The sequence below is a fragment of the Penicillium verhagenii genome, assembly GCF_028828195.1.
Source record: "Penicillium verhagenii strain IBT 33310 chromosome Unknown utg000006l_segment0_segment0, whole genome shotgun sequence".
Classification (NCBI taxonomy): domain Eukaryota; kingdom Fungi; phylum Ascomycota; class Eurotiomycetes; order Eurotiales; family Aspergillaceae; genus Penicillium; species Penicillium verhagenii.
The window spans coordinates 2,815,957-2,843,934 of NW_026643170.1; the positions used below are offsets into that span (position 1 = coordinate 2,815,957).

Consider the following 27,978-nt stretch of genomic DNA (forward strand, 5'->3'; position numbering starts at 1 on the left):
CAAACAAAAAGGCCACAATCTGTGCATTAGCTCTCACAGAAAAGCTGAACAACTAATCTGTGTATCCATTTGGCTGGAGTTGATTTTTCACGTAGGAGATTCAAGCCGGTGGCAACGTAGCCCGGTCATAGAACTCTGGCTAGCTTCATCTTGGGTGTACTTAATTACTGGATCTGAAGCTGGGGTTATCTGCCCCTGATTTCTCTCAACGAAAAAAAAAATCGGAGATCCACTCAGACTCAGAGCTGCAGGTGTGGGTGGATTTGGGACAAAAACAAAAAGATAACAGGCCCGAGCCGTGGATCGAACACGGGACCTCGCGCAGGAGTGCTTAGGAGTTGCTGCCCTAAGCGCGAATCATACCACTAGACCACCCGGGCTGTTCTTGATGTAAGGGTTTCAACTTTTGGTCATATAAATCATTTACTCTCAATCATGGTATGTTGAAAATTAATTTTGGTGAACATTACTATAGAAAACAAGCTAAATGATAGGAGAGGTACATTGGCAATTTCAATGTTTCAATGGAGAAAATATTGACAAGACTATTCAAGTTTCCACCTGGGCATTTTAGTTGTTAAATAAACATTGAAGGTTCAAAAGTTCCAATCAATTTATCCTCCACATTACAAGGCTCAAATCAACAAATGCGTGTCCACACTTATGTATGCACCTGTATATATACATATCCATGTCTTCCCGCTGCGCACATGGTACACAACACGTCTCAAGCGAGGTCAACCCCGACATCACGTCTACCTCCACACACGTGCATACATGGAGCCATGGGTGGATGCACGTCATTGATGACTGGTGTTTTGGATGAGGCACGCACGCACCTTCGAGAAGGTTCAAACGTTGGCCTTGAAATTTCTACTTCAATGGATGTTGAATTGCAACCACCATTCAAACAAGTTGACATTCAACCACATGCAAGGTTCAATATTCTAAGATTGAACGAAAGGCGTACAAATATTCTACCAGCTAGATAATGTACATGAAAACTTGGAACATTTGAATGGATCTGGTTTTTCCAGCACTCAAGTGCACGTGAGGTGTTCCGGACATCGTAAGATTCGGAAGATCCAGAAAACATTTGAATAGATAGTATCAACATTTGAAAGTTCAAACATTGAATGTTCAGTGACCAATGTTTGTCATCGCGACACATTGGCACATAGTTATGCAGGGTATAATGATCTAGAATAATGTACAAGTCGAGCGCCGCCTCAAGTCAGCTTAGGACGCTTCTGGTTCGCAAAGCCCGAGTCCGGACGAGTTCGTTTGCGCTGCATAGCCTCCATCTCCGCCTTCATAATGCGTTCCTGCTCGGTCATCTTCTTAGGCTGCACCAGCATGGGGCCCTTCTTCCCGGCCAAAGGATTCTTCTTCCCTGCGGAAGAAAACACATTCTTCGGCTTCTGCGCACCAAATGACATGGAAATCTTGGCAGGTGCAGGTGTAGCATTCTCAACAGGTGATTCGGTACCCGATGCATCCTTTGTATCTGTAGGATCTGACTTCGGAGGAGAAGAGTCGGTCTTTGTATCTGTTTTCTTTGGACCGAGGCCGAGATTCAGGGACATTTTTTCTCCGTTCTGTGGTTGGAGAAGTTTCGCATCAGAGTCTGGGTCTTCGCCGGAAGCTTTGGTTTCCTTGAAGGCGTTTCGCGCGCGCTCCACCTGCTCCAGAATCATCTTTTGTTCTCGCTGTTCATCGTTCTTCTCTTCCCTTTCTTTCTTTTGAATTGCCTCCCTCTTGCGCATCGTTTCTGGCGAGTTGTCGATCCATGATACGAATATTCCCTTTTCGGTCTCCTCCACTCGACAAATTCCGTTTTTACCGAGGTGTTGGGCGAATTGAGTGAGAGATTGGAACCTGTGATGCGTTAGTTTCAGGTAGAGTCCCAGAAATAGACCGGGTTACATACTTGGTACTGTTCATATGAATGTGCTCGCGATCACTGATAATGGTATTGTAGAAGTGGTTGATATGGACCTTCTTTTCTCCGTGCTGGGTTCTTAGGTTGTTGACGAAGTTGTCGGTGAATTGCTGGCTGAAGTCGCTGATTGCCTTGGGCGCATTTTCTCCAAGGACCAACATTTGACGGACATGACTTTCGCTGGTAATATGACACTTAAACCCACTGTGACAAACTGTTAGCTACTAAGAGAGATGAAAGAACAAGGGAGGTTCTGTCTTACTTGGCATCTCGCATTTGGCGCTCGCAGGCTTGACAGTACCATCTCAAACGTCCTAATCCCTTCGCCTTGATCTTGTTTCCGATGGCTTTCGCCGATCCAGCTTCTGCGCGACCCATAGTGAACGGTGTTGCACGAGTTAAGGTTTGGGAAGTGGCGGAGGTAGCGAGCGATTTGTTAACACCAGATGTAGTATGTTTCCGATACGGTGAAGAAGTGAGTCGCAAAAGCAATCTTGGTAGTTTGAGCAAATAATCAGGTCAGAAGCCCTCGGGCGGGTTTCAGAGTGAATGTGGTGAAGTGGCGTTGTTCAGACGTGACGGTCGAAGATTATCAAGATCAAAAGGCGGGCGCGACCGATAAGAGATCTACACGTGATCCTATCGGCACCCCACCTAAATTCTTCCAATGATAGTCTGATAGTCAGTTAAAAAATAAGTAAGTAGAAATGAATTTTTCGCAAGCCTAAAATACAATGATATGATAATAAATCATATGAAATAGCAACCATATCCCATTCGCCAAAAATAAAACCAGATAAGCTAAACCGCGCTCATTCGTAGAAACCGTCAATCGACAAGCACCTAGCCATGCTTGGCTTACATAACATACTCGTGGATGGCCGATGGTCCGCTCTCGTTGTACTCAACACGGGTCATGAAGCCCTTGGAAAGACCCTGGTCAAGCACGAAGAAAACTTTAGCTCCCATTTGGGCTCCCAAGAAGCCAGCCTCCTCGGGACCATGTCCACCGGCAATGGCACTGGGGCCTGTACTGGCTCCAGGAGCGTTGGTGTTACCCTGATCCTTGAAATCGGAGAAGTACTCTGGAAGTCGCAGGGTCTTGACCGAAGTTGGGGTCTGAGAGTGACCAGTCGAACGGTGGTGAGTGGGCATGTTAGGGTCCATGCCAGGTGTTCCCGGGATAGGCATGCCGTGCTGGTTGTGAGTAGCGTTGACCAGGAGTTGGCTCACACCAGGTGCCGCGGGGTGGTACATAGGCGTGGGCATGCCCATGGGAGCCGGTGTGTTCGTGCCGCCGGTCGGGTGGGGAGTGGTGAAAGTAGAAGGGATTTCGGAGGTGAAAATAGTGGCGGATGGGGAGAGGATGAATTTTTTGTTAATGACGCCAAGAAGAGCCTGAGTGAAACCTGGATTATTGATGATTTGTTAGTAAGAGCTCATCTGTTCAAGAAGAGGGACCGCTTACCTCGAACTTTACTACCGCATCCTACAATGACAAGGGAATCCCACAACTCGCTGCGCTTAGTGGCATCGGGAACAGCCAAGATGGTATGATGAATCTGGGTAGCAATGTCCTCCAAGATCCCGTTGCTCAGACGGTCTCCAACGTTCTGTCGAGGAGTGGCCAAGAGGAAGCGTTCAACGCCAAGTTCAATTTCGCGAGAGTTGCGAATGTAGCGCTGAGAGCTGTTCTCACCCTCCATCTGAACAAATTCTTCAAACTGGAAGGTGGCCTTCTCCTTCTTGGAGTTGGGAAGACGAGGCTGCTTGGGGTCCATACCCGCTTTCTTGTTGCTTGCCTTTTCCTTCTCCATGTTGGCTAAATACTCGTTAGTGTCTCCGCTGACGATAGCCGCGACATCCAAGACGCCCTCATCTTCGTCGCCGTTGTTATCGCTGCCGGTTTGTGTTCCTAGGCCAGGGCCACGAGGAACGGCGGTATCGGATCCATTGGCTCCACCGGTCGAGGCAGCAGCGGCGGGGTTGACGCCCTGGCGAGCAGTGGCTGCGGATCCTGGAACTATAGCTCCAGGGGGAAGAATCTCGGCAATATTGCTCCGCTTAAGTTGTTCACACATCTCTCGAGTAAATCCCTTCGGGCCAAGCAGCTCAACAAGTCGATCGGTCATGGCATCACCACCACAATCCTCCAATGCAATGCCTCGGCCATGCTCATTGACGGCAAAATCTGTGACGGCAGTGACATCGACCTTGCTCTTACCAACGTCAACGACAGTTGCAGTCTGCACACCAAACCCGTAGCATGCAGCAAGGGCCGCATCCATCAAGCTGAAGCCTGGAACCTTGAATTTCTCAAAGACAAACTGGGTGATAGCCTCCCGATCACGCGCTGACCAAACCGGCTGGCAAACCATCAGGATGGGGGTGTGGAATGGTGGGCTGAGGGAGTTGTATATATGGGTCAACAGAGCGAAGAAACAGGGCCAATCGACAATGCGCCCGTCACGAATTGGGTAAACAGCGCCTTCTTCAGACGAAACATCCTCCTCAAAATAAATTTGCTCGACAGGTTTCTCTGCTTCCTCAGTGCCATTTGAGCCATTCTGAGGGGCAGCAGCAGCATCCTCGCCATTCTTCAATTCTACCTCCGGGGCCTTTGGCGCATTGGCATCATTGCTGACTTTGACTTCACGTTTCCGTTCGCGGACCTTGTATGGCTCAAATTCACCCTTCTTTTCACCGGGGAACATGCGCGTGGGGAAGCGAAAGCGCGCGGGCGTGAATGTTTCGGGCAGGCCAAGTTGCGCTAGGGTCATTTGAGAACCCGGCGCAAAGAGCTGGTGAGTATAGGATTAGTTGAGTTGATTTAGAGAAGACCGGGAATCGGGATTCAACCATACCAGGACATGCTCATCCTTGAAGGGTGGCATATTAAGACAATTGGTGACTTGGTTCCCTTTCTTCGGAGGCTCCTTGCGAATCCGTGGAAGAGGGCGCGTTGGGGCCATTGTCACGTGGGCGGTATCGGTTGTCAGTATGCAAGGGGAAGAAAAGTGGAGAACAAACTTGAACTTAGTAAGTGGTCAAGGTGGTAGCAAAGAACAACAAAAACGATTCGATGTATTAGTCTGTCTTCGTTTTTTTTTTTTTTCCTTCTAAAATAAAATGCATCGAATAGTACATGATGAATAGTAGTACACTGAGAAATCTATTAAAACACCAGTGGTGTATAAATAACCCACTTCCTTCCGACCAATATTGTTTTGCGTACACACTATATCCATGATGAATTCAGCCATAAAAGTAAAACAAGATAAAATAAAATAGAAAGAACTCTACTTACAAGCCCCCGAGATCCTACACTATACAGTAACAAAGAGTAAGATGTTGAAAGCACGCTTGAAACTACGCAGTAGGTGGGTCTTTTAAGATTTAATTGGATAATTACACATGCACTCGAAGCCGGAAGGCTAGATTAAACAAAGCATTGCGAATTCATAATGCATTGAAAGACCAGGACTATTAGAGCACTTCATGAAAAGAGAAAAAATTAAGTGAGAAAACATGACCTCGGGATAACGCCAGCCTGCCTCATCCCCCCATAAACATTAAAAACAGAAACGCCCGGCGCTGTTTTACTCTATGACCAGCATGAGTTTCAAGGTTGTCATTGGGAACCAACCACCCTACTCCGCCGCATTATACTTCTCCGTCGCAGAGCGGAATAGCTCCTGCTGTTGTCGCAGCAGCTCTTCTTCCGAAAGTCCACTCTGCTCCATCTTGCTCTGTTTTTTCTCTCGAGACTGATTTTGTCACCAAGAAGATTAGTATAAGATCATCCAGCTCAAGGCGCAAGACCGCGGACCGACATACCTTTAATTGTTCTTTGTGATCTTCAGCGACCGCAAGGACATAGGGGATGTAGTCCCCGAACCCAAGATCTCTTAGAGCTTTCTCCACGTGTTCGCATGCGATTGTCTTCTTAGCTTCTTTTTCGCTGATGTCATTGGCCTCGGAGGAGATCAAGGTGATAAACTCCACGCAGCATTCCATAAGCAAGTCGCGCGCATCTTTGGAGAAAGTCTGGCCGGAAGAAGGAGGCAAGATCTCAGTGATGATCTTCTGGACCGTCGCTGTTATAGATTTAGATTAGTGGGGAACTGAGTAAATCGGGGACGCGCTGGGTGATTGGGTTGGTGTCGCGACGCGGGAACATCGGAGGGCCCGTCAAAGAAAGCGCTTTGACGGAACAACCTCAAATAAACCAAGATAATGCAAAAAAGTGTCTTGCGGCGGACATACCCTTTGGAAGCGACAGGTCGTCGTTAGCTATTGAGCAAGTCCAGTTAGCAGGCATACTAGGAGCGCAGGGTTGATCAAGAAAGCTAGGAATGAGCGTACAGTTAAATTCGCGGTCGGACATGATGGAAATAGAACAGCGATAAGGATAGGATAAAAAAGGCAGAGACCAAGGCCAAGGTAAATGAAAGATCAAGGGAAGAATTTCTTGGAGATCAGCGTGGGGCTTGAATCGCTTCCTATTTAACATTTGCGGCGCGCGCTCTCGGAACGATATATTTTCCTGCCAGCAGAAATTCTTGACCGCCTTCGTGGGTACTTCAAGAGATTTTTTTCTTCTACAGTTCTACTTTCTTTCACTCATGCAATCAACTCGATTTCTCTCGAGTCTCTCTTCCTCAGAGTCAATCTTAATGCAGATTCACTCTGAGGTCGAACACTAATGGTAAGCTTTTGCTCCTTCGGGATTTTCCCTCACTTTCTGCCTTTCTATCTACTATGATGAACTTCGTTGTCGCCCCTATCATACAAAACCGTGGTGATCTACACTGTCCTAGCCAAACGGACGATCTGATCTTGTTACTTGCACAAATTACATTTTGCATGACTTTGGAGTTGAACGCACTCGCTAACTCTTCTTCAAGATTACAGATGAAAAAACAAGAACAAGAAAAATTCAGCTAGCTCAATCTTCGCAATCCACACTCTTCGATATTCCTAATGGTACGATACTTCTCTTCTACACTCCCCATACACCATATTGTATGATGAACACCCTACATTCCATGCTAAACCTGAAGGTGCGCTGCACCTGATGCTTATAATATGTAAATGCTTTTCATCTTTCAGCTGATTACAATCATCCACAATGAAAATTTCACTCATGAATTTTTATGGCCTTCATACTGATTGCTGTATAGATACAGATTCTTCATCTCTATAAACAAGAAAAATTACATTCAAATGAAAATTCTATTCCTGGAAATCCTTAAGCTCCTCATCGTTCCACCTGTAAAACAATTAGCACACTTTTCTCAGTCTTCCGAGTCGATTGCAAACACATACGAAAGGAAAAGACCCGTCAACTCCTTCGGCGCATCAAGCACAAGCTTCGCCATAACATGACCCGGTTGTTCGGGCTGCACAAGCTTGCCGCTAGAATGGGCGCCGGTGAATTTGGAGTGCATATCAGCATCCAATGTGGAGCCATGAACCTCGCGTAGCTCCCTCTGCATCTCAGTATCAACCATACCCGGCCGCACAGAGACAGATGTGACATCGGGCTCCTCGCAACCCAACGTCTGAGCGAAATTGTTCATCGCAGCTTTGGTGGCAGCGTAGATACCCCAACCGCGATACTTACCCACCGCAGCACCAGATGAAGTGAAGATGATTTTTCCCTTGGCCTGGCGGAGAGCTGGAAGAGCTGCTTTGGCCTGTATATCGAGTTATTTATTAGTGTCTGTTGTAAATTAGAATGCAAGAATCAATCAGTATTGTACGCACGAAAGCAACCAAGCTCATAAAGTTGACATTGAAAGCCGCCTGCCACTCTGCAACATCGGTGACAGCGACGTTGCCGGTCTGTCCGAGGATGCCGTGGTTGAGGACCATACCGTCCAGTTGACCGAAGGACTCGATGGCAATGTCGACGGCCTTTTGTGCGAGAGTGAAATCTGCCAGGTCACCGTTCACCACTTCGACTTGTTTGCTGTATTGCTCTTTGAGCTTCTGGAGGGGCTCAAGGCTGCGAGCTACCACCACCACATTGTGGGATTGCGGCGCGCTGAGAAGGTACTTGGCTATCGCGAGGCCAATGCCTGGGATGGGCACGTTAGTTGTTATCGTGGTAGACTTGTAGATGGGGGTCATTACCCCGAGAAGCTCCTGTAACGATAATTGTCTTGGGTGCCATGTTGTCTGTTGATTGAGATTAGCGATGGTTCCCAGAAGAGTGTCATTGGACCAATCAATCCATTGAGCTCGAAGCTATTGATATCAAGCCCTACAGTTTCCAACGCACGCCCTTAGGTAATGTGTATGGTTCAGGTGAAGAGATGCAGAGCTGCAATTGGGAGCGCAACAAACCTTTCTATGTCAAATGCGAGAAAAGAAGGTTGAAGTGTGACTGCTGACAGAAGCAGCATTCCTGTTCCACCGAGGCAGCCAGTGCGGGGCTTAATCATCTGGCGGGGCCGACATTTGCAACATTCGGGAGTTAAAACACGAAACCTTACTAGTACGCATCAAACTCCAAAAAACCCGGTATCATTTATAGAATTGTTTCATTTCAATCATTTGAGGTATTGAATCTATTTACAATGGATGCAGTATCTCATCTAGGGAGGCTCAGCTCCATATCAACATAGCGGCCCATTCAAATTAGACACGCACAACAGCAGACTTCGATACAACACGACCAGCCTGCACAGCGCCAACCTGTACCACCTTGGTACCAGCCGGGAGCGAGAACTGGGTCTCGAATCCCTTGTTCTCGACCTCGCCCAGCGTCGTAAGGCTGCTCGCGCTAGTGCCAACATAGACCTCCCACCCCTCAACACTGGTAGCTCCATTCCAGCTAACATAGCCTCGGAGAGTTGAGGACTTTCCAGCACATGCGCTCAGAGTATCCTCGGAGGCAGCGGTCTCAACGACGAGACTGGGCTTGTAGTATGGAGTGGCTGTCCACTCTTGCTTGTAGACGCGGTAGCTCTGGCCAAGGTTCTTGCCTGCATACTGAGCGGACCACCGCACGTCACCGGATGGACCGTATTCCTTGATGTAGGGCTCATCGCCGTATCCCATCAGAGTGTTTCCGTTATCCAGTGGGGTGAAGGAGCCCTCGGCGGCGGAAGAGACAGGGTATTCGTGGTCGTAGAAGTCGGTCTCGAGGGTAGGGGGGTTCTTTGCGTTGGGAGGAAGGGTCAGGCGGAGGGTGGTACCCTTTGTAGGGTTGGTTGCGGTGGCCGAGTCAAGGTCGTTGGCGAAGTAGCTCAGCAGGACCTCGTTGGGGTTGGAAGTGTTGCGGAGGCGGGCCATGTGTTGCCAGGACTGTGTTCGAATTAGCAAAAAGGTTGAAGAAGCATTGAGCGATGTTACTTACGAAGTTTCCATTGGTAGGGATACTGCCAAAGTCACCTCCGTCCTGACCGTCGATATACCAGACAATCTCTCCAGCGCGGTTCACCAAGAAAGTACGCCACAGATGACGGGAGTTGATCAGGTAGTGGTCTCCCCACTTCTGGATGGAGTTCATGTGGAACCAGTCAAAGGGAGCGGTTTGGCTGGAGCCGTCGTAGGGGTAATGAGTCAAGTTGACATCGACGTGAGCGAGCGGGCTCCAGCTCCAAATGGGTTTGTTTGTGGCAAGATCATATTCAACAGCGATGGAATCATAGACCCATCCATCACTGGGTCCACCAAGCGATGTCAAATCAGCTTGGGAGGTATTATAAGCAGTCAACAGCATGGTGTTGTCCTCTGTGATAAACGATTCGTGAACATCGGCATCGCAATTTGTCGTAGTACCAGTGGGCATAGTCAAGTTGATTTGCAAACACACAGTGTTGATCAACTTGTAGGTGTCATCATAAATCTGCACCTCACCCCATCCACGACCGACATCAGCGCCATAGGCAGCTGCACCAGTGCCTGTCCAGAAGGTGATGACAGACTTATCTCCCCAGTATTGCTGGCGGAAATTTGACGAATCGCCGACGGGACCGCCCCAGACCAATTTATTGTCATCAGAAATAATGAAGGGCGCAACTTCTTCGACGCCACTTCCGGAATCGTTCTCTTGGCCAATGAAGAGTAGGCCAGAAGCCAGATCCTCACCGGTACGGTTGATTGATAGGTATGGGGGTGTGATGTTGGAAGACTTGTAGGCCTGCCAGTTCCAAACGGCAGTGTCACTTGAGTTGGAGACAATCTGGCGACTATCTGTTGCGCAGAGAGTAGAGGCAGTTTTTCTTCCAGCAATGGAACGGGCCAGAGCTGGGAAGGGTGCTATCAAGCACCCGAGGGCGATAGTGGAGGACCAGGAGCGCATGGTGAATGAAGGCAATGATCGCAGCGTCTGGTCTTCCTCCTAATGGAGCAGACTCGCCTTTTATAACATTTTCATCAAGCAGCACAGCATCTGGCCGTCCTCTCCGCGACAAGTGGAGCCATTATGTTTGTACGGCTTACATGCAACCTGCTTGCACGGAGATGAAAACAATTACCCGTGGACATTGCGGGGCGTGGGTGGGTCCTTCATAAATTGTGCGGAGGAATTGAATCCAAAGTAGCAAGATCAGCAAGTTTCTAGAGTGAGTTCCAGTATGAAGCTCTGTGATCATCGTCTTCGTTGAATAGCCGAGGACGCTAAGGATGTCGTCATCAGGATAGGCAATGCCACCATCAAGCTCAACGTTGATTATACTTAGTAGATACTCCGCATTTGGCTACTGATGGCTACTGATTTGTTGAAATAAAATGTTTAACTTCATTTAGAAACCGGCCATTCGGCAGTTCATAGTAAGGGCTCGGCAAGTCCGGACCGCCACCCGTCAATCCAGGAACAATTGTCACATCTTCAAGTCAAATGGCGTGCTCTGATGAAGATATCCCGTAATGCAGGAACAAGTGGAAAATCGTCATTTCATGCATTGTCAGATTTTAATATCGGAAAACGTCCCTTTCATCTCCTTGGAAGCTAATGCCTGATTGATCTGTGAAAGTCTTGGGATTCTTCGGAATGTGGTCCTCCAAGCGAGCTGAGATGATTATCTCTTGAAATTCTTACGCCTGAGGGGAAAGTATGGCAGACAGTTTTTTTTTAAAAAAAAAATCCTACATTTGGTAGCTTTAAACCCACAAGGAATCTAGAAAAAACGGACTTATACATATACTATAAGTACAAGTTGTATAGCCAACGCGCACCAAGCTTTTCTTCTCCACAACAACGCCAAGAAAACAATCCTTCAACTCCACCCCCCGATAAGACAGGCCTGACGAATTTCCACAATTTGAAGCAGAGAGTCATGCAAGTATGGCGGATGGATTGTAGGAAATTGACTCAAATTATGTCGACTTTACAACATTGCTACTAACACTGCAAGTGTGGGGATTTCTTATCTAACGATCACGAACAAATATCATTTCCCCGCTATCTCATCGCCAACTTTTATCAAGACACGCTCTAACAAAACGAACACCATCTACGGCATCATTTTATCTGAGAATACAAAAACACGGCGCGCAAATTATTGGCCAAAACGGTATTACACATCAAAATTTGGTCTTCGAATGCAATGTCAACCGTCATCGTGGGAGGAGGCATAATTGGTGTCTCAATTGCCTACTATCTCTCAATCAACCAACCAGAAAACGAAATTCACATCATAGAACAGTCTCCGAAAATTTTCAGCTCAGCCTCTGGATACGCAGCTGGTTTCCTCGCCCGCGACTGGTTTGACCCGGCGGTAGCTTCCCTCGGGGCCCTTTCATTCGACCTCCATCACCAGCTTGCTGCAGAGCATGACGGTAGTAAGAAATGGGGGTTTATGAAGGGAACTGCTTTCAATCTGGATACTGTGTCTAATCAAAAAGCCGGCGGTGCCCGAGGAGATGACTGGGTTCATGAGGATACCAGTCGTGCGGAGACAGCAGCTGCGATACAGCCCATCCCAGCTGACTGGCCGGTTTGGCTGACAAAGCAGCAAGGAGGTATTCTTGAAAGAATTAGTGAAGGTGAAACTGTGGCACAGGTGTGAGTTTCTATAGAAAAAAAAAACATCTAGGACGACTGCTGATTATCTTGAATAGAGACCCGTTGAGGTTATGCCACTTTCTTATCAATGAAGCTGTTTCGCGAGGCGTCAAAATTCACAGCCCAGCTAAAGCAACTGCCGTTGTGAAAGACGATAGTCAGTTTATCACTGGAGTCAAGGTTCTTGATTTGGAATCCAAGGATGAGTCCATAATTCCATGCACAAACTTGGTCCTGAGCGTAGGCGCTTGGACACCGCAAGTTCTGCGAGAGCTCTTTCCTTCTACGAACACATCATTTGATCTGTCACCTCTGGCTGGATATTCTCTGGTCGTCCGCTCACCTCGGCATACATTGGACCACGAGAAATTCATATACAGTGGCAGAAGCCACGCAGTCTTTACTACTCATCCACCTTCATGCGGGTTCAGCCCGGAAATTTTTACACGGGAAGGTGGTGAAATTTATATTGCAGGGTACAATCCTGATTTGAAGCTTCCATTATGTGTTGAAGATATCAGTAAAGTTTGGGACCCAACGGAGATGCTGAAATTGAAAGACGTCGCAGTCCGCTTAATGGGTGATCTCAAAGAACAAAAACTGGGATCAACTGATGATGTGGTTAATATAGACGATTTGGAAGTTCTACGTGAAGGTCTTTGCTTCCGGCCGGTAGGTAAAGATGACATTCCTACTATTGGACGGATTGGAGGCGCCTCTTTGGGTAATGATCTGCTCTCACCTCCTGGAGGCAGTGTTTATATTGCCACTGGGCATGGGCCATGGGGTATTTCTCTGTCATTGGGCACTGGAAAAGTGGTGAGCGAGATGATAAAAGGGCTGCCTATATCTGCCGACGTGGGTGGTCTTGCTGTTCCAGAGAATGATTCGGAAGCGAACCTGGAATGATGCTAGGATCGGCTTGAATTGAGTCAACAAATAAGCTCAAAAGATATAAAAATAGTATCATTATCACAAATTAATGAACAATCAGTTCACCTGAGTGTGATTTCCAAGAAAAAGGTATCAATCAATTTGAATTATTTCATCCGCATCCATAGATCGGGGAATTGTTGTTCCGGAAGCTCTCCCTGCTTTAGTCAGCGGCGCCACTCGAGCTCTCCAGAAACTTCAGGCATCCGATATCATCAAGCAATTTGATTGTCCGCTCCGTGGCCCGTTCATCTCTCACCCACAGCGCAGAGCTTTCTTTCTCCTCCTTGATACCCCTCTCAAAATCAGCGCGTAAAGCCCTCAACACCCATTCACCATGGCCAACTACCTCGCGTCTATCTTCGGTACCGAGCAGGACAAGGTCAACTGCTCCTTCTACTACAAGATCGGCGCATGCCGACACGGCGACCGCTGCTCTCGCAAACACGTCAAGCCCTCCTACTCGCAGACTGTCCTCATGCCGAACATGTACCAGAACCCGGCCTACGACCCCAAGAACAAGATGAACCCTAGCCAGCTGCAGAACCACTTCGACGCCTTCTACGAGGACGTGTGGTGTGAGATGTGCAAATATGGTGAACTTGAGGAATTGGTCGTTTGCGACAACAACAATGACCGTAAGTTTGACAATTCCCCTTCCTCAACTCATCAGACCCGAACCGAGGCAGATGCCGCAAAAGTCCAAGCTACTAACTAACCCTCTTCTCCCCCAGATCTGATCGGAAACGTCTACGCTCGATTCAAATACGAAGAAGACGCACAGGTAGCATGCGATACCCTGAACTCACGCTGGTACGCCGCAAGACCTATATACTGCGAGTTATCGCCCGTCACAGATTTTCGAGAAGCGTGTTGTCGTCTGAATAGCGGCGAGGGATGTGTGCGAGGCGGGTTCTGCAATTTCATCCATCGCAAGGATCCGTCCGCAGAGCTCGATAAAGATATGCGACTGAGCACAAAGAAGTGGTTGAAGGAGCGTGGCCGTGACCCGCGGAGCGCTACTCGGAGCCCGAGTCCCGAGCCCACTCGGCGAAGGGGTTAAGCCTGCGTTGATGGGTGTGCTGCTTCTTTGACAAATGTTCTTTAACTTCCCCCCCCCCCCCCTTTCCTTTTTCTTTTCTTTCATCTTCGGCGTTGGGTGATCTCAGTTGGTGGTGCGATTCTGTCTCCGTGTCTAGGGGCTGGGGTTTTCGGCATTCCCTTGTGCTGATTGGCATTTTTGTACATTATGTCATGATATCAAACCTGCGAGTGAATCAATTTTCTACAATATTACCTTTATTCGGTAGGAAATTTACCTGAATGCCAAGCTGCCAAAAGGAATGTCTACATGATACCACCAATATTTTGATTTGCGTACAGGCTCGGCAGAATTAAATGGAGGTTCAGATTGGGGTGGAAAATGGCACATTCAATTTCAAAGTGAAGCTGCTCATAAGCTAACTAGCACATCTTATACTATTCTCCTTTCCTCCTTTCCGCTCCTTTCGTTTGAATCTCTCTCTCTCTCTCTCTCTCTCTCTCTCTTCTTTTACTACCGTCCCAACTGTTTCGCCAATCTACACCCACAACAAACTTGACGAGGACCCGACTCTTCATCGCTCTTCTAATCCGAACTATTCATCTTCAAGTGCAATTCTTAGTCATTATGGATTGTCCAGACAGCATCGTTCACCATAATGGTGCAGTGATCATTAGATTGAACGATGCAAATGCCCCATTTGCACCTGTGATCGAAAATACTTTTTCTGGTATGACCTTTCCGAAATCTGTTGGTCGTGTCCAAACCCCTGCTAAAGAAAAGAATCCAAAAGACTCTGATACCGAAGGCCAAGAGAAAGAAGACGCCCAAGATATACTCGAACCCTCCGACGCCAAACCCCCGGCTGCTGATAGTCCAACTGATCAACTCCCTGCCAGAAATTGCTTCACTTTCCAAGCCTCCACAGAACATCTGACATCTGTATCCCCAGTTTTTCAAATAATGCTCACTGGTCCCTGGAAAGAGAGTAGAATACTTTCTGAGAGGGGATCAGTTGAAGTGACTGCGAAGGAATGGGACTCTCGTGCCTTTTTAATTGTCCTTCGTCTCATGCACGGTCAGCATCGCGAAGTTCCACGAAAGGTGGATCTTGAGATGCTGGCCAAAGTTGCTGTGGTCGCGGACTATTACGACTGCAAACAAGTCTTGAATCCAGTCGCAGGCCTGTGGATCTCGAATCTGGAAAAAGTCCCCAAGACATACTGCAGAGATTTGATACTCTGGGTGTGGATCTCGTGGTTTTTCCAGCTCCCCTCTGAGTTCCAAAGAGCAACAGCAACTGTAATCTCAATGAGCGAGGACATAATTGACGGGCTAGACCTTCCAATTCCTGGACTACTCATCAGTATGTTCAATCAAATTTCAAAGTTGCTTAGTATCTAATGACATATTAGGAATCATGAACAGAGATAGACTGGACCTCATCGATATCTTGATCACCCTCCTTGACGCCACCTGCACAGATGTTTGGAGAGATGGTGAAGGTCATAGCTTTGAGTGCAGGTCCATGATGTCCAGAGCTCTCTCAAAGCACATGTTTTCAAATGGTCTGCGTTCACCGAGACCTATACATCCCTTTCCAGGTTTAAGCTATCAAAGTCTGAGGGCTATGATGGCTAAATTGCAATCACCGGAATGGTCTCAAGCGTGCTTTTTCAAGAAAGACTATGAAGCAAGCGCCGGTGAAACAAGCACTGGATGCATCCCGGCCTCTACTGCTTCTCACAGGTGCCCAAGCGAGAAGTCCTACTCTTTCTTTCCTGGCCAAAGTTTTTCGGCCAGAGGTTATTCTTTAAGTCGTTTCAAAGGGCGGAGTCACCTTTAAGTACCCCAGAAAACTTCAAGGGTTTAAATATTCGATCAGTATAATAAAGATCTGTCCCTACCTTACATCAATCACGATATATTCTTCTTGTTTGATAATCATACATATTAAACATGTGAAATAAATTGATGCTGTTTTTTGACGGTAATCTCCACTGGTAGTTGTCGGGAAACTCCGAGCACGGAGTGCCGAGTAACTGTCGACAGGTGAGAAGGGTCGACTGTTCAAATGTTCAAAGCGATCAAGAAAACGATGAAATTGTTCTAAGGTCCTAACTGCGAGAAAAACACAGACAGAGAGGGAAAAGAGAAAGAAGGAAAAGATAGGGAAAAAGCCAACCTTAAGTACCCGAGTACGTTAAGGCTGGTGACAGGAACTAAACGTAAGCCTAACCCTAACCTTCTCTTGCTGAACAAAGGAAACCTTTGAGAAAACCTTCTCAGCGAACAGCACCCTTCATTAGAGACGCGTCACGACAGCTTTACATGTGAAAGGTCATAGGGGGTACCCTTCCTAATTGGGAAGAGTGCCAGTCGCGTTTCTTGGGTATAAATTGAACTCCCCTCCCTCTCCTTCTTCTTCCTTTCTTTCTCTCTCTCTCCCCCCAGCCGAGACAGCAACAAATCCTCATTGCCCTGATATCTCCCTCCCATGAAACCTTCTATAGTGGGTGCTTCATTTGGAGATTCCCAATTACAAACGCGTCCTGACCTGAGTTCTGCTGCTTGTTCATGAGGTTTGAGGTCGGTCGGACTGTGTTGGTTGTACTTTCGGGTTCACTTTTCAGCTAGCAAAGACTCAAGGTGTTTGTTCTTATTCCGCGTGATGACATTCCTCTGCTATGACACATGGGATTTGGGTCTCTCTTCTACTGATACTCTGGAATCTGGGTTTTGTATACATACGGGATCCTGGAATCCGCTTATCAGTGGGAGATGTGCACCTCGATTCCTGACATGACACCGGTCGCTGGCTGTCGTTCATTCGGCTTTCAACCCAGGCAGACTATACAGAGTGAACACTGGCATGTATCAATCACACGTCTGACGGAACTATACAAACACCTCTCCTCTACTTCCCTTCTTCATCCACCTTTGCCCCCCCCCCGGCACATCAATACGAGCATCCTAAATGTCCAAACATCATTCTCTCCTCTCCGAATCTTCAAGCATCATCTATTTCTAGAAGCTCTCGTCATCCACTATCAACTCATGACACGACTGACACAACGTGTGACACTTCCCCCCTGTAAGACGTAGCTTGTCCTTAAGCAGCGCGATTATCGTCCTGATGATCCTCCACATAAACATCATCTTCATCAGCCTGTAACCAGATCTTCAGCCGTTTAGGCGGTCCCGGTGCCTCGGGATGCGCGGCGTGGAATGCAGCAAGCAATCGAGCGCTGTTCTTTAAGTTCGAAGCAGGAATCCACTCGTCTTCGCCTGGCATCTCGTACTCCCATTTGACCTTATAGATAAGGCGCTTCCGCTGCAATTTAGAAGCCAGGATCTTCTCAACGCCGTATTCCTCATGCTCGAGTACTTGAATCGGTGGTTCAGGATCCGCGATTTGTCCTTTCAATGGTTCGTCGGTCGTATACCCACGTCGTAGCTTATCTGGCGCAAATGTATCATGAATTTGCCAGTCGCCGGGAAGTTGCAGTTTGAACGCATTCCCCACTTTAGCGAGGATCTTGAACGGGCCTGCTGATTTGTCGCTTAATTTGGGACTCGGACGGTCTTGTTTGAGGCCCTTTAATGTAAGATACACTGTGTCACCGACGTCAATGGTGGCAGATATCCTTCTACTGAATAAAATGGGGCGACGACGCTCCTGGAAGTCTATGTACATGACTTCAACGTTGGGCCTCCTCTTCATGACCGATAATTTCTAAGGCTTCGTTAGATGTTAAGTAGAGCTTTAGGAAGTTTCTTGGCCTTAATTATAAATTTGTTTCATATGTTAGAATAATAAAGAGAGTTCTTCAATCATACCCAGGTCTTTCTGCATTGACATCCAGGTTCCATATTTCAATGTTTCTTCAAATAGACCACGTAGCTGCGACCCACCACTGCGAAAACATTTTCTCCAGTATTTCCAAATGCTCTTTCATTGTATGATCGACCTTCTTGAAAAAATCCAACCGGTACAGTAAGCATTTCTCGTACTACCAAGGCGAGGGATTAGTTTCGTTCTCGTGCTTGGCGCAGCGAGGAGTCGTGTTTGTTCACCGTGCTCGACGCAGCAGTCAGGTTTAGTTCGGTTCTTGGTTCGATGCACTTCGTAGAGTTTCACGCGTCGCGCGTCTCGTAGGTGCGGGGAAAAAAGGGAGTGCGAGGAGTGATGCTTTTGAAAGCAACACAACTGTACGCAAAAAGAGAAAAGAAGAATTGAGGGGGAAAGCGTTCACGGAGTTTCCTACACCATGGCACCTTGCGACCGGGGGTTTGCCCGCATGTACTCGAGAGACCTTGATCGTGGCGGCTCCATCCCAGCCGATCAACTTCTTGAGTTTCGTGATTTGTATAGAAATATAAATCCTCGAAGACTTGAACTCGACTGTAGATTCAATTTGGTTTATGCACCTACAGGGGGGGGGGTCTGGGGGGTCTCCCCCCTGTATAGAAATGTAAATCCTTGTCAGCTGGTCATAATGATCATCTGGGTGTGAATGTGCTTCCTGGCAGTATTCGAAGGCCGCGGAGAAGGTTGGATATGTGTAATCGTCAACAGTCATAAGATCGTCATCGGGGAAGTATGGGTGGTGAAGCATCAACTTTACCCGGGCGTGATTTTCTGCGTCATCTTTGCAAAGAGGACGCCGATGTCATTGAGCGCTTTCTGATCCTGGTCGTCGTAGCATTCTTTCAATGTTAGAGAAGTTCTTCTTCGCAACACTAAGTAGGTTGGTGAACTCTACCCACGAGTACACATTCGACTTGATGGTCGCTGATGGTACCACGGCGCGCCAATTTTCAGCGTTGAAATCGAGTCTTGCGTACGTAGCTTTGATGCTATATGGTAATCTGCTATAATGGCAAAGTTTGCCCACCAGAATCTCAAGATCCAGCTTTCGTGCTACTTCGCGGTGCTGATCGTGCATTAGACGAAGTACAATAAATAGGGCACGAAAGTCCCATTCCTTCGTAGTAGCTCCAGTTGATCATATACATATATATATGTTGATCCCCTTTGCTTTGGCAAAGTGTGCCATCTTCCAAGGACCAGTGAGTGTTTTTTTTTAATACCCGAGACGCAGACGCCAGATCCATCGCGCAGGATTAAACAGTGAAGCAAATCCTGGGAGGGTTTTGATGAATCCGTTCGTCGGCAGCATCGATTGCTCGTAAAGACGAGTCACCAACGATGGCCACGAAGTCTTCGGGCATACATGCAAGACCTTCGCGGGATAGTGTGATATAGGAATCAAAGTGGTGGTCCGTTACGCGCCCCGCGGGGTGGTGAGTGGTTCTGTGTGCCGTAGCAGTCCGCTCAATGGGATCCACATGCGTTGGCAATTGCCCGAAGTTGAACTCGCGGGGAATAGGTGTATCCTTGAGCTCGCCCATGTAGCACCTGGGCCTTTTGGTTATTTGCCGGCTGCATAGGATTGTTCCACCTTTTTATACCATATAAAAGTGTAGTTCGAGAACCAACCATCGAAAGGGGTGTTTGCGTCATCCAGTTCAATGAACACACCACCGTCTGGATCAATGATATAAGTTAGTTCATTCATATTGATCTATTGATTGTTCTTGCAATATGATGTTCAGAAGGGGGAAGGGTGAGATGAAGAAGAGCGAAAAGTGAGACCGACCCTGAAGAAAGAAGGAATTGGAGAGAATGAAGAGAAAGTATATTCCTTTGAAGTTTAGAAGGGAATTTGCCCAGGTGTAGGTGGGTTTTAACACCATGAGCTTTGGAAGGAAAAGATTCCAAGATTCCAGAAAATAGTGGACTGCCCTGGGCAGAAAAATAACCTCAGGAATCTTCCGTCAAACATCAAAGACTCAAGAGAGCCGAGGAAGCTTGACATTCACCAGGAACTTTACCAAATAAAAATGGATGAAGAGGCAGAGAATCTTACAGCTTTCAAGTCTCGCTCCAGTTCCAACAAATATCGGAATTTGCCGTCAGATAAAAGCAAATAGGTGGTCAATCGTAATTAAGTAATAAAGTGGCTGATATACTTCTTTGTCTGCAAGTCTTGGCGTTCCCCGCGTCGCGTCGGTTCGCGTACTTTCAATTTCTTTGATGCTCAACACTTTTGCCAACTTCATCCATTCTTCTCACCCCTCAAGTCGCCGAATAAATTATTGTCATAATGGGGGATAACAGCTACGACAACAGCAACCGAGCCTTTCTACAGGCTTTCATGGGTCGCTCGTCAATGACCTTTGAAGAAGCCCAGCCTGTTTTAGCAGCAATTTTCTCTGCTCATGGTCTGCACCTGCACCTCTCTCATATCTCATCTCCTTTCTCTGTGGAATCCCAGCTAATCAAAGCATGAGCACAGGCGGGGAAACTGTGGACCCAAGCGATGTCACCCAAGAGCACCTCTCCTCCTACATCTCAGCTGCCAACACTGCCATCTCTCCCTTTGACTTGGAAATCAGAAGCTCGTTCCGCCAGACACCGAAACCGACAGACCAAGAAAGCTCCGATAGCCCACCTACAAGAGTATATGCCCTTGTCAACACAACCAGCGACCCAATAACCCAACTAGCGACAACATACTCCGCAGATGAGATCGCTTACGTCAAGCGTCTACTTGATTACATGTTTGATACCAATAACAACCGGCTATGCGAAGGAATGGTCATAACATCCATTCAAGCCCTTAATATTCGCTCCTCAGCCGAGGCCAACCGCCGACGCTCGGCCAATGCGGCAACGCAGCAGAGCCAGGGAGCCGCACAGTCTTTGACGATGACACAGGCGGAGAATATGATGCAGAATCTCGTTGCCGAAGGCTGGCTAGAGAAAAAGTAAGAATGACTACTTCAGCCTGAGCCCACGAGGACTGATGGAGTTGCGCGGGTGGTTGGTTGCGGAATACAACGAGGAGGTGGATGGTGTGCGTAAGGAGCGCATTAAGTTTTGCGCTGCCTGTAGAGATATTATTACTGTGGTATGTACTATATGCTATTTGCTTGCATTGAAGCGCGGTAGATCTGACTTCTTACTAGGGACAACGCTGCGAGGATCGCAACTGCTTAGGCCGACTCCATGACCACTGCATGCGAAACTTTTTCCGTATTCACAGAGCAGAAAAGTGCCCCGTTTGCAAGAAGGACTGGCCAGGCAACAAATTCGTCGGCGAAAGAGCAGCCTCGGCTATGAACCGCAGGCAGCCTAATCCCAGAGCAGCGCCTGTCCCTACCCCAGCCGACCCAACTGAAGATGGAGCCGGCACAGTGGAGGCCAATGGCGAAGAAGAGGCCAGCGGCGAAAAAGAGGCCAGTGGTGAAGAAGAGGCTAACGGCACAGCGGAGGCCAGTGGCGAAGAAGAGGGTGACAGTGACTCGGAAGAGGATGCAAGCGACGAAGAAGAGGGTTGAGCACCTGACAGTGGGTCATTTGACATCACTCAATTGAAACTCTCTACCTTATCGGGAGCCAAGTCTTCATCGCCGTGGCTTCTTTCTTTGCATGAACCTGAACATCACTACCGGAGGTAAAACAGAGCTCGCGGTTTACATACAACCGATATCACTTGAAGAAGGGATTTTTATGGCGGGAAACAAATCATCAATGGGTAACACAGCAACCAGTAGACTGGTATTGGGATTCGAGACTCATGCACACCCAACACATTTCTTCATCGGACATGCGACACATTGAAGATCAATGTGCCTTAACAGAAATTCCACCTTCCTACACATCTGACAAGAGAACCACCTCATCAGCCCACTGGCATGTCCACTGACACTTGAAGCTGAATTCCCCGCATCAGATTTGAGGAGTGTCACTGAACATGGATTACACACACAACACTTGGGGCTACCCTGAACATATTATTGAAATAACGAATAGAATACTTTTTGTGGATATAATTTTGATCTATAGAAGTACAAGTAGGAACATCTTGCCATTAGTACTTGCATGTAAAAAGATTTGAATACTCTGGCTTCCAAGGTTGATATCAATGTAATTCCAAACTCTTTATAGATTCGACACCCCCAGCACATGAGTTATTGCCAGGACTGTGGTCCAAGATTAGTGTGAGAAGTCTCGGTCTTTTTTTGCACAGTGCTTTTGAGCAGCTGAACTGCATGAAGCCATCGTCAAAACTCCGTCAGCAACTACAGATGCCTGTCGATACACAAATTTGATGATCGTATCTAATCGGGTAAATCCAAGTGATCAAATCGGCACCCCGCTGACCAATCAAAGACCCGCTCCGTGCTAAGTAACCTACAACCATTTCAAAACCACTCAGGCCACCAGCCAAAAAGAACTTGCGATCCAAACCTCATTTTGTACCCAGGAAATAGTGTAAAAAAAGCAAAAAAGATATGCGACGGCTGGCGGATTCGAACCGCCGCCTCCGAAGAGAATTGATTTCTAGTCAATCGCCTTAGACCACTCGGCCAAACCGCCTTAAGATGCTCCCACGCCGGGAATTGAACCCGGGCCGGCCCGGTGAAAGCGGGCAATCCTAACCACTAGACCACATGGGAATTGATATGAAATAGGCTCCGAAATATGTTATATAACCACAACTCGCTATGCAAGGAACAAAAACTTTCACTCACGCGCCATATCGTGTACTGATAATTTATTAACTACATTTGCAGGCCCTTTTGTTTATTCTATTTATTTCATTACGCTGATGACGCTCTCATATTTTAATCTGAGTCTTCGGAACTTGGAAATGTTCTCATTTTCAAGTATTTGATTGGGTGTGTCATTCTCGCATCCATTGCTTGTACATGCACGGAAACATATATAGCCTCCCAACCATCAACACCGATGAGTGTCCATAGGTTCTGACTTCCCCACCACCGTATCGCGTGGTCTCTTCCCCGAGTTTACCCTGATGTGGAGTGTGGATCGTCCGTGGCGGCTTTCTTGGCGGCGTTTTTGTGTTCAAGTGCATGTGATTTTTGAATTCTACGTTGCATTTTTTCCGCTAGATGTGCAAACATCTGATGGGTGATGATGAGATCGGTTTCGGTCTCCCGTTTCCCTCGGAGGTAAAATGCTTCGAATGGGATGGTAATTTCCCCGACCGGGGAACCGTGTGGTTTAACTTGAAGCCTTTGGTGGGATTCGACTTCACCATTCTCATTTTTCGTCCACGCCTCAAGCGTCAATCGACCGGTCGCGGTGATATTGAGGGATATAACGGCTCTCGTTTCGCTTCCCAGCCAAAACTCGACATCCTTCCATAGCTTCGTTGGCCCCTCCATCCAGCCAATCTCCACAACAACAGATGGCCAATCCCGTTCTATGCTGGTTGGGTCCCATGCGCCATCAGGCCTTTTCCCACGCGAGTTTTGTCGAAGCATACTACCCGTGGATGGAGATAAATCTTCAGTCTGGTTGCTGGACCAACCGGAGATAAGACAAATGAATGCTGCTTGCGCAGCTGCGTGCACAGATGTCACCAATGTGAGGTTTAAGATAATTATCCCATAGGGGAAAAGACATGATTTCAAAAGTTGGGCTAGTCGCCCTTTTTGAGAAAAATGATGGAACTTGCGAGGGTCTAACCCCTCGAGGATAATATTTGAGTGGTTTGTGTGAGATACTACATGCTCAATATCTTTAAGACATCGCATTTTAGTATGGTATTGATACCTCGGTGTGCCAGCAGGAAGACCTTCTTGTTTCAAGAATCGTTCAGCCATCATGAAATTGTCGGGTTGTCAAAAAAGAGGTTGAACGTTGGGAGTATTGATGATGAACAAAACGGAAACGGTGCGATGGTCAACCTAAACCCAAAGCGGTTACATCATAGTGATCCAAAGGCCTTCATTTCCCATCTTTGCTGGATAATCCTAACACATCAAGAATTTCACCTCCGGCCTGGCTCCCGTTCAAAAATGCCGCTATTTGGGGCCGATCATTCCACCGATCTGCAATGCTCCCTTTCACCTCGCGACTACTTTGAGCAGCACTAGAGATAGCGAATACTCCTGTAAAAAAGTAAAACTCCTCACCCGGCTCAATATCCCGCGACAAGTCACGCGTAATGGTAGGAATGAGTGTCCTCTGATGTACCAAATTGGTGTTTGCATCAGGCTTTAGAGCGGAAGCATCCGTGATTATAGGTGGCGACGGGCGGTCTACCCCAAGGACCGAAAGGCCAGTAGCTCCAGCCGCTGAAAGGATCAAGACAGAGCTGTCTGTTTCAAGAATTCCTTCAGTTGTTCCAATTATCATATCAGAGTCGCTGTCAATGTTTGGAAGTTTTGATCCATCCGATCGGCGACCAAGAGAGGCAAATCCACCTTCGACAGTGTGGAGACTGCGTAGCGAGGAATTGATTCGGACGCGATGAATCCGTATATGCCAGTCTGGCCATCGATCCGTCGGTGGGATCAATGTTGTATTGATTTCCACCTGCCGATCCCCCCAAGGATACCACCGAACAGTAGCCTGAGGTACGATATGTGTCTGTCCACGCACTAAGAGAGAAGCTGTGGAAAGTACAGGCTCGGAACACTTCCACTTCACAGCCCATGTCTCGGCACCGTCTCGGCTAAGCGCTAGCGTGCAGTCTGGCGCAATTTGTTGTATTAAAGGTCCAGTGGGAACCGAAAACCCAAAGGCGGATGAGTATTCAAACTTGGAGTATTTTGCTTGACTGGCTTTAAGGGGCCACGCGACAAATTGAGCAGGTGACAGGAAGAAGTGATGATTTCCTGCTGGGTGGTTGCTAATGATCTGTCTGGGAGCTGGGATGAGCTCTGGAGCCTGTTGAACTGGGTGTTCCTCTTCGTCTGCTGTCCAGAAACTGTTGTTTGACGTGAGCGAGAGGGCAATTAACGATTTGAGGCCCCAGTAAGTAGACTGGGGTGAGTTGTAGTCTTCACACATGTACATATTCCTGCAGGCGAATGTCAGTTTATGAATGGGTTGAGAGTCGTGTAGAAGGGATTGTGTGGGTACTGACGGGTACAACCAGCCGATATTCAAGGTTCCATCCACATTGAAGATGTCATCTGAGCGAGCTGCCCACCACCGAAGGTGACGCAAGAGCATTCCCTTAACATGGCCAGGCTTTGATAGCGGATACTGCATGTCGGAAACGTCACTTACTGCCAGCGCAGAAAAGAAGGCGCCACATGCGAATCGATACGTGAGGGAGCGACCGAATGGGATGGCAGAGCCTAGCCAGTATAATGTCAGCTCTATAAATCTGGATAGTTGAAGCAAAACATACCATTGCAGTCAAAGTATTTCCAGAATGAATTTCCAAAGTCACGAGCTTGCTGCCGGTACCTTGCAGTCCTTTCAGGATCCATATAATCGGCGAATTTTGTATATAACAACTGGCTGAATTGAATGGCGAAACTACCAGAGTAATAGTCCACTTGCCGACCTTTTCCAATCGCATCTCTGCGGCGAGTCTGTTCAAATGCAGTCATTTCCTCCTCTTCCTCTTCAGTTGATAGCCAGGGGCCGTCGCCCGACCAGCCGTCTTCTAGATAGAACGAATCGAGAACAGCGAAATCCGCAGTAATCTCTTCTGTGAGCTCAGAAGCAGCAATTCCGCAAACCTTGATGAGCGCAAGATTAGCAAATACTCGAAACCAACGCCAATTGTTGCTGGGCATTTGCTTTCCATTGATCCCCCGAAGCCAGGCCGTAATATTATGTCTGGTCTTCTCATCGCGACCGTGAAACAATTTGTCTGGAGCAGACAGCAGAGCATAGCTAATAACCTCTGCCTCGACCATCCGCTGATCCATGTCGGAAATCGCTCCCCAATATTCTGGATGCTCGGGATCTGTACCAGTGGAAAACCCCGCAATCCATGGTTCTGTCACTTCCCGAATTTCTTTCGCGATGGAAGCATCAAATGTATTTTCCTTGGAAGACGAGGCCTCCCACTGCAGCAATGAAGCTACTGCCCACAATGGCCGAACGAATCCCTCAAGCTGTGCAGCAGCTTCATCGAAATGAGCTCCCGTCGAGACCGGGATACGAATACGAGCATTTCCAGGGGAAAAATAAATTTTCAGCGGTCGCAAAAAGGCCAGAGCGGCATTGGCAAGATCGTCTCTGGAGCGAAGTGGATTATCAGAAAACCCGGTCAATGGAGGCATGGTGACAATTGACGAATTGTTGGGAGGGGTAGCAGACAAGGAATCGTGATCTCCATATAATGCCACCAATGTATCGCGGGGTCCGGGGTAAGTCTCGGGCTTCGGGAGAGGTCTCGGGCCTATCGGCCGATCCCGCCAAACTGTGTCTCGGCATTTTCCATGTCACTGTGTGAGTCGTTAGTTATAAATGGCAATCGAACTACGAATTACCAGGCGCTCCAAAGCTCATTTTCGGCGTTGCCTATGATGTTTGCAAGCGACAGCCCCCCGCGTACCATGAGTGATTCCGACTATTCAAGAAGTCCAACCATGACAGAGCTCAGCCACCCAGATGCCGAGGGCGATGTTTTTAAGAAAACGCATATTGTGGAATCAAGTTCAACACAGCCGTTGAGGGGAAAACTGCAGGACTTGTATAGTGAAAATATCACTGCAAAGGTCCTACGTTCCGCTGTCAACTGCCTTGAAAATAATGCAAGTGCCTCATTTATAACGGACCAACTGCAGAGGAGGAATATTTGTACTGACTTTGTTTAGAGCCCCATCACCGAGTATCCTGAGTGGGTACCGCAGACTGGGCCAAATGCCGGCAAATACCAATGTCGCGAGGCAGACTTTTGGACGTGTGGCTTCTTCCCCGGATTGATCTACGGCGTCCTCGAGCGTTTGATAAAGTATCCTCAACAGGGAACAAGTGGACCAAGGAACGACATCATGATTCATAAACTCCGAGAGCTAGGCGAGATATGGTCCAATCCCATCCATCCCATGAGCACTCGAACAGACACGCACGACATGTCCTTTATAATCCAGCCATCAATGCGGCCTCGCTGGGAACTCTTCCACGATGAGAATGCCCTTTCAACTATCATCACTGCTGCAGAGAGTCTATACACTCGCTATAGTCCCGAAGTCGGCGCTATACGGTCCTGGGATCAATTGACCCAAAAGGGAGTCAACATCACATCCATGGACCATGATTTCTTAGTCATTATCGACTCCATGTGCAATCTCGACTTGTTATACTATGCTGCAGCTCACACCGGTCGAACCGACCTCTCCGTCGCTGCAACTAAACATGCCCATAAACTCCTGCGCACTCACCTCCGCCACGAAACCGGAGAATACTCCCAGCGCAAAGGGTATACTGGGCCCCTATTCAGCACATTCCATGTCACAAACTTCGACCCAGTGACAGGTTGTCTCAAAGAGGCCCGTACAGGACAAGGTTACGCAAAGGACTCAACCTGGGCACGCGGACAAGCCTGGGGTATCCTCGGCTATTCGCAAACATTCCAGTGGACCGGCGAAGAAGAGTTCCTTGTCGCAGCCTGTGGATTGGCCGAATACTTCCTTCTCAGATTAGAGATGGCCCCCACCTGCGTCGAGAAAACGATCCAAAGTGGACTAGAGAATGGTGCAAGTCGCACCTGCGGCCGCCTAGTTCCACTCTGGGATTTTGATGCCCCCGTCGATGAGGCAAACCCGCTCCGCGATTCATCTGCTGGCATCATTGCAGCTAATGGTATGCTGGTGTTAGCGCAGAGCCTGATTTCCCGCGGTGAATACTTGCAGGGTCGTCGGTATCTCGAGGCCGCGCTTTCGCTCGTTGAAGATGCGCTGGCGTTCTCGTTGGCAGAAGAGAAAGCTTGTATTGTCGTTCGTGGAGAAGAGATTTTGGTGGAAGATGTGCAGCCCAATGCGAGGTTTGAAGCTATTTTGAAGAATGCCACTGCGAATCATAATGCATCTGATCACCGCCGTTACTGGGATCATGGGCTTGTATATGGTGACTACTATCTTGTTGAGTTTGGGAATCGGTTGCTTCGGATGGGACTTGTGTAACTGAGTGATATTTAACCTTAGATCATTAATATAGAGGAAACCTATTGATGAGGAAAGGTCTTTCGGAAAAAT

The 27,978-nt window shown here is 47.8% G+C and overlaps 14 protein-coding genes across 14 annotated transcripts; 6 read left to right on the top strand and 8 right to left on the bottom strand.

The window, feature by feature from the left end:
• Window positions 1-1,229: 1,229 nt before the first annotated feature.
• Window positions 1,230-2,320, bottom strand: N7466_006420 (putative C2H2 finger domain protein (Kin17); the record flags this gene model as incomplete). The annotated part of the gene is made up of 3 exons (XM_057165817.1): window positions 1,230-1,878; window positions 1,931-2,146; window positions 2,205-2,320. The coding sequence occupies 3 exons, from the start codon at window positions 2,318-2,320 to the stop codon at window positions 1,230-1,232; spliced, it is 981 nt and encodes a 326-aa protein (XP_057021416.1).
• Window positions 2,321-2,800: 480 nt separating this feature from the next.
• N7466_006421 (uncharacterized protein) lies at window positions 2,801-4,914 on the bottom strand (the record flags this gene model as incomplete). Its single annotated transcript, XM_057165818.1, has 3 exons — window positions 2,801-3,351; window positions 3,411-4,743; window positions 4,807-4,914. 3 exons carry the CDS (start codon window positions 4,912-4,914, stop codon window positions 2,801-2,803), a joined length of 1,992 nt encoding a protein of 663 aa, XP_057021417.1.
• A 678-nt stretch (window positions 4,915-5,592) lies between these two features.
• Window positions 5,593-6,329, bottom strand: nctB (negative cofactor 2 transcription regulator complex subunit NCB2; the record flags this gene model as incomplete). Its single annotated transcript, XM_057165819.1, has 4 exons — window positions 5,593-5,709; window positions 5,780-6,039; window positions 6,209-6,235; window positions 6,308-6,329. The coding sequence occupies 4 exons, from the start codon at window positions 6,327-6,329 to the stop codon at window positions 5,593-5,595; spliced, it is 426 nt and encodes a 141-aa protein (XP_057021418.1).
• Window positions 6,330-7,177: 848 nt separating this feature from the next.
• N7466_006423 (SDR family oxidoreductase) lies at window positions 7,178-8,120 on the bottom strand (the record flags this gene model as incomplete). The annotated part of the gene is made up of 4 exons (XM_057165820.1): window positions 7,178-7,214; window positions 7,271-7,641; window positions 7,712-8,025; window positions 8,081-8,120. The coding sequence occupies 4 exons, from the start codon at window positions 8,118-8,120 to the stop codon at window positions 7,178-7,180; spliced, it is 762 nt and encodes a 253-aa protein (XP_057021419.1).
• A 467-nt stretch (window positions 8,121-8,587) lies between these two features.
• Window positions 8,588-10,256, bottom strand: N7466_006424 (arylsulfotransferase family protein; the record flags this gene model as incomplete). Its single annotated transcript, XM_057165821.1, has 2 exons — window positions 8,588-9,256; window positions 9,309-10,256. The coding sequence occupies 2 exons, from the start codon at window positions 10,254-10,256 to the stop codon at window positions 8,588-8,590; spliced, it is 1,617 nt and encodes a 538-aa protein (XP_057021420.1).
• Window positions 10,257-11,502: 1,246 nt separating this feature from the next.
• On the top strand, window positions 11,503-12,869 carry N7466_006425 (NAD(P)/FAD-dependent oxidoreductase; the record flags this gene model as incomplete). Its single annotated transcript, XM_057165822.1, has 2 exons — window positions 11,503-11,960; window positions 12,017-12,869. The coding sequence occupies 2 exons, from the start codon at window positions 11,503-11,505 to the stop codon at window positions 12,867-12,869; spliced, it is 1,311 nt and encodes a 436-aa protein (XP_057021421.1).
• Window positions 12,870-13,230: 361 nt separating this feature from the next.
• N7466_006426 (zinc finger CCCH domain-containing RNA-binding protein) lies at window positions 13,231-13,956 on the top strand (the record flags this gene model as incomplete). The annotated part of the gene is made up of 2 exons (XM_057165823.1): window positions 13,231-13,531; window positions 13,628-13,956. The coding sequence occupies 2 exons, from the start codon at window positions 13,231-13,233 to the stop codon at window positions 13,954-13,956; spliced, it is 630 nt and encodes a 209-aa protein (XP_057021422.1).
• Window positions 13,957-14,604: 648 nt separating this feature from the next.
• On the top strand, window positions 14,605-15,781 carry N7466_006427 (uncharacterized protein; the record flags this gene model as incomplete). Its single annotated transcript, XM_057165824.1, has 2 exons — window positions 14,605-15,301; window positions 15,351-15,781. Coding segments are annotated over 2 exons (1,128 nt in total), but the record flags the coding sequence as incomplete, so codon positions are not given.
• A 1,266-nt stretch (window positions 15,782-17,047) lies between these two features.
• On the bottom strand, window positions 17,048-17,659 carry N7466_006428 (chromo domain-containing protein; the record flags this gene model as incomplete). Its single annotated transcript, XM_057165825.1, has 1 exon — window positions 17,048-17,659. The coding sequence occupies one exon, from the start codon at window positions 17,657-17,659 to the stop codon at window positions 17,048-17,050; it is 612 nt and encodes a 203-aa protein (XP_057021424.1).
• A 1,403-nt stretch (window positions 17,660-19,062) lies between these two features.
• On the bottom strand, window positions 19,063-19,350 carry N7466_006429 (uncharacterized protein; the record flags this gene model as incomplete). The annotated part of the gene is made up of 1 exon (XM_057165826.1): window positions 19,063-19,350. One exon carries the CDS (start codon window positions 19,348-19,350, stop codon window positions 19,063-19,065), a length of 288 nt encoding a protein of 95 aa, XP_057021425.1.
• Window positions 19,351-20,105: 755 nt separating this feature from the next.
• On the top strand, window positions 20,106-21,342 carry N7466_006430 (non-structural maintenance of chromosomes element 1 family protein; the record flags this gene model as incomplete). The annotated part of the gene is given in 4 exon segments (XM_057165827.1): window positions 20,106-20,223; window positions 20,298-20,769; window positions 20,789-20,912; window positions 20,971-21,342. The coding sequence occupies 4 exon segments, from the start codon at window positions 20,106-20,108 to the stop codon at window positions 21,340-21,342; spliced, it is 1,086 nt and encodes a 361-aa protein (XP_057021426.1).
• Window positions 21,343-22,920: 1,578 nt separating this feature from the next.
• On the top strand, window positions 22,921-23,178 carry N7466_006431 (uncharacterized protein; the record flags this gene model as incomplete). Its single annotated transcript, XM_057165828.1, has 1 exon — window positions 22,921-23,178. The coding sequence occupies one exon, from the start codon at window positions 22,921-22,923 to the stop codon at window positions 23,176-23,178; it is 258 nt and encodes an 85-aa protein (XP_057021427.1).
• A 583-nt stretch (window positions 23,179-23,761) lies between these two features.
• N7466_006432 (glycoside hydrolase family 154 protein) lies at window positions 23,762-26,061 on the bottom strand (the record flags this gene model as incomplete). Its single annotated transcript, XM_057165829.1, has 3 exons — window positions 23,762-24,839; window positions 24,906-25,122; window positions 25,176-26,061. 3 exons carry the CDS (start codon window positions 26,059-26,061, stop codon window positions 23,762-23,764), a joined length of 2,181 nt encoding a protein of 726 aa, XP_057021428.1.
• Window positions 26,062-26,370: 309 nt separating this feature from the next.
• N7466_006433 (glycoside hydrolase family 88 protein) lies at window positions 26,371-27,906 on the top strand (the record flags this gene model as incomplete). Its single annotated transcript, XM_057165830.1, has 2 exons — window positions 26,371-26,535; window positions 26,599-27,906. The coding sequence occupies 2 exons, from the start codon at window positions 26,371-26,373 to the stop codon at window positions 27,904-27,906; spliced, it is 1,473 nt and encodes a 490-aa protein (XP_057021429.1).
• Window positions 27,907-27,978: the final 72 nt, after the last annotated feature.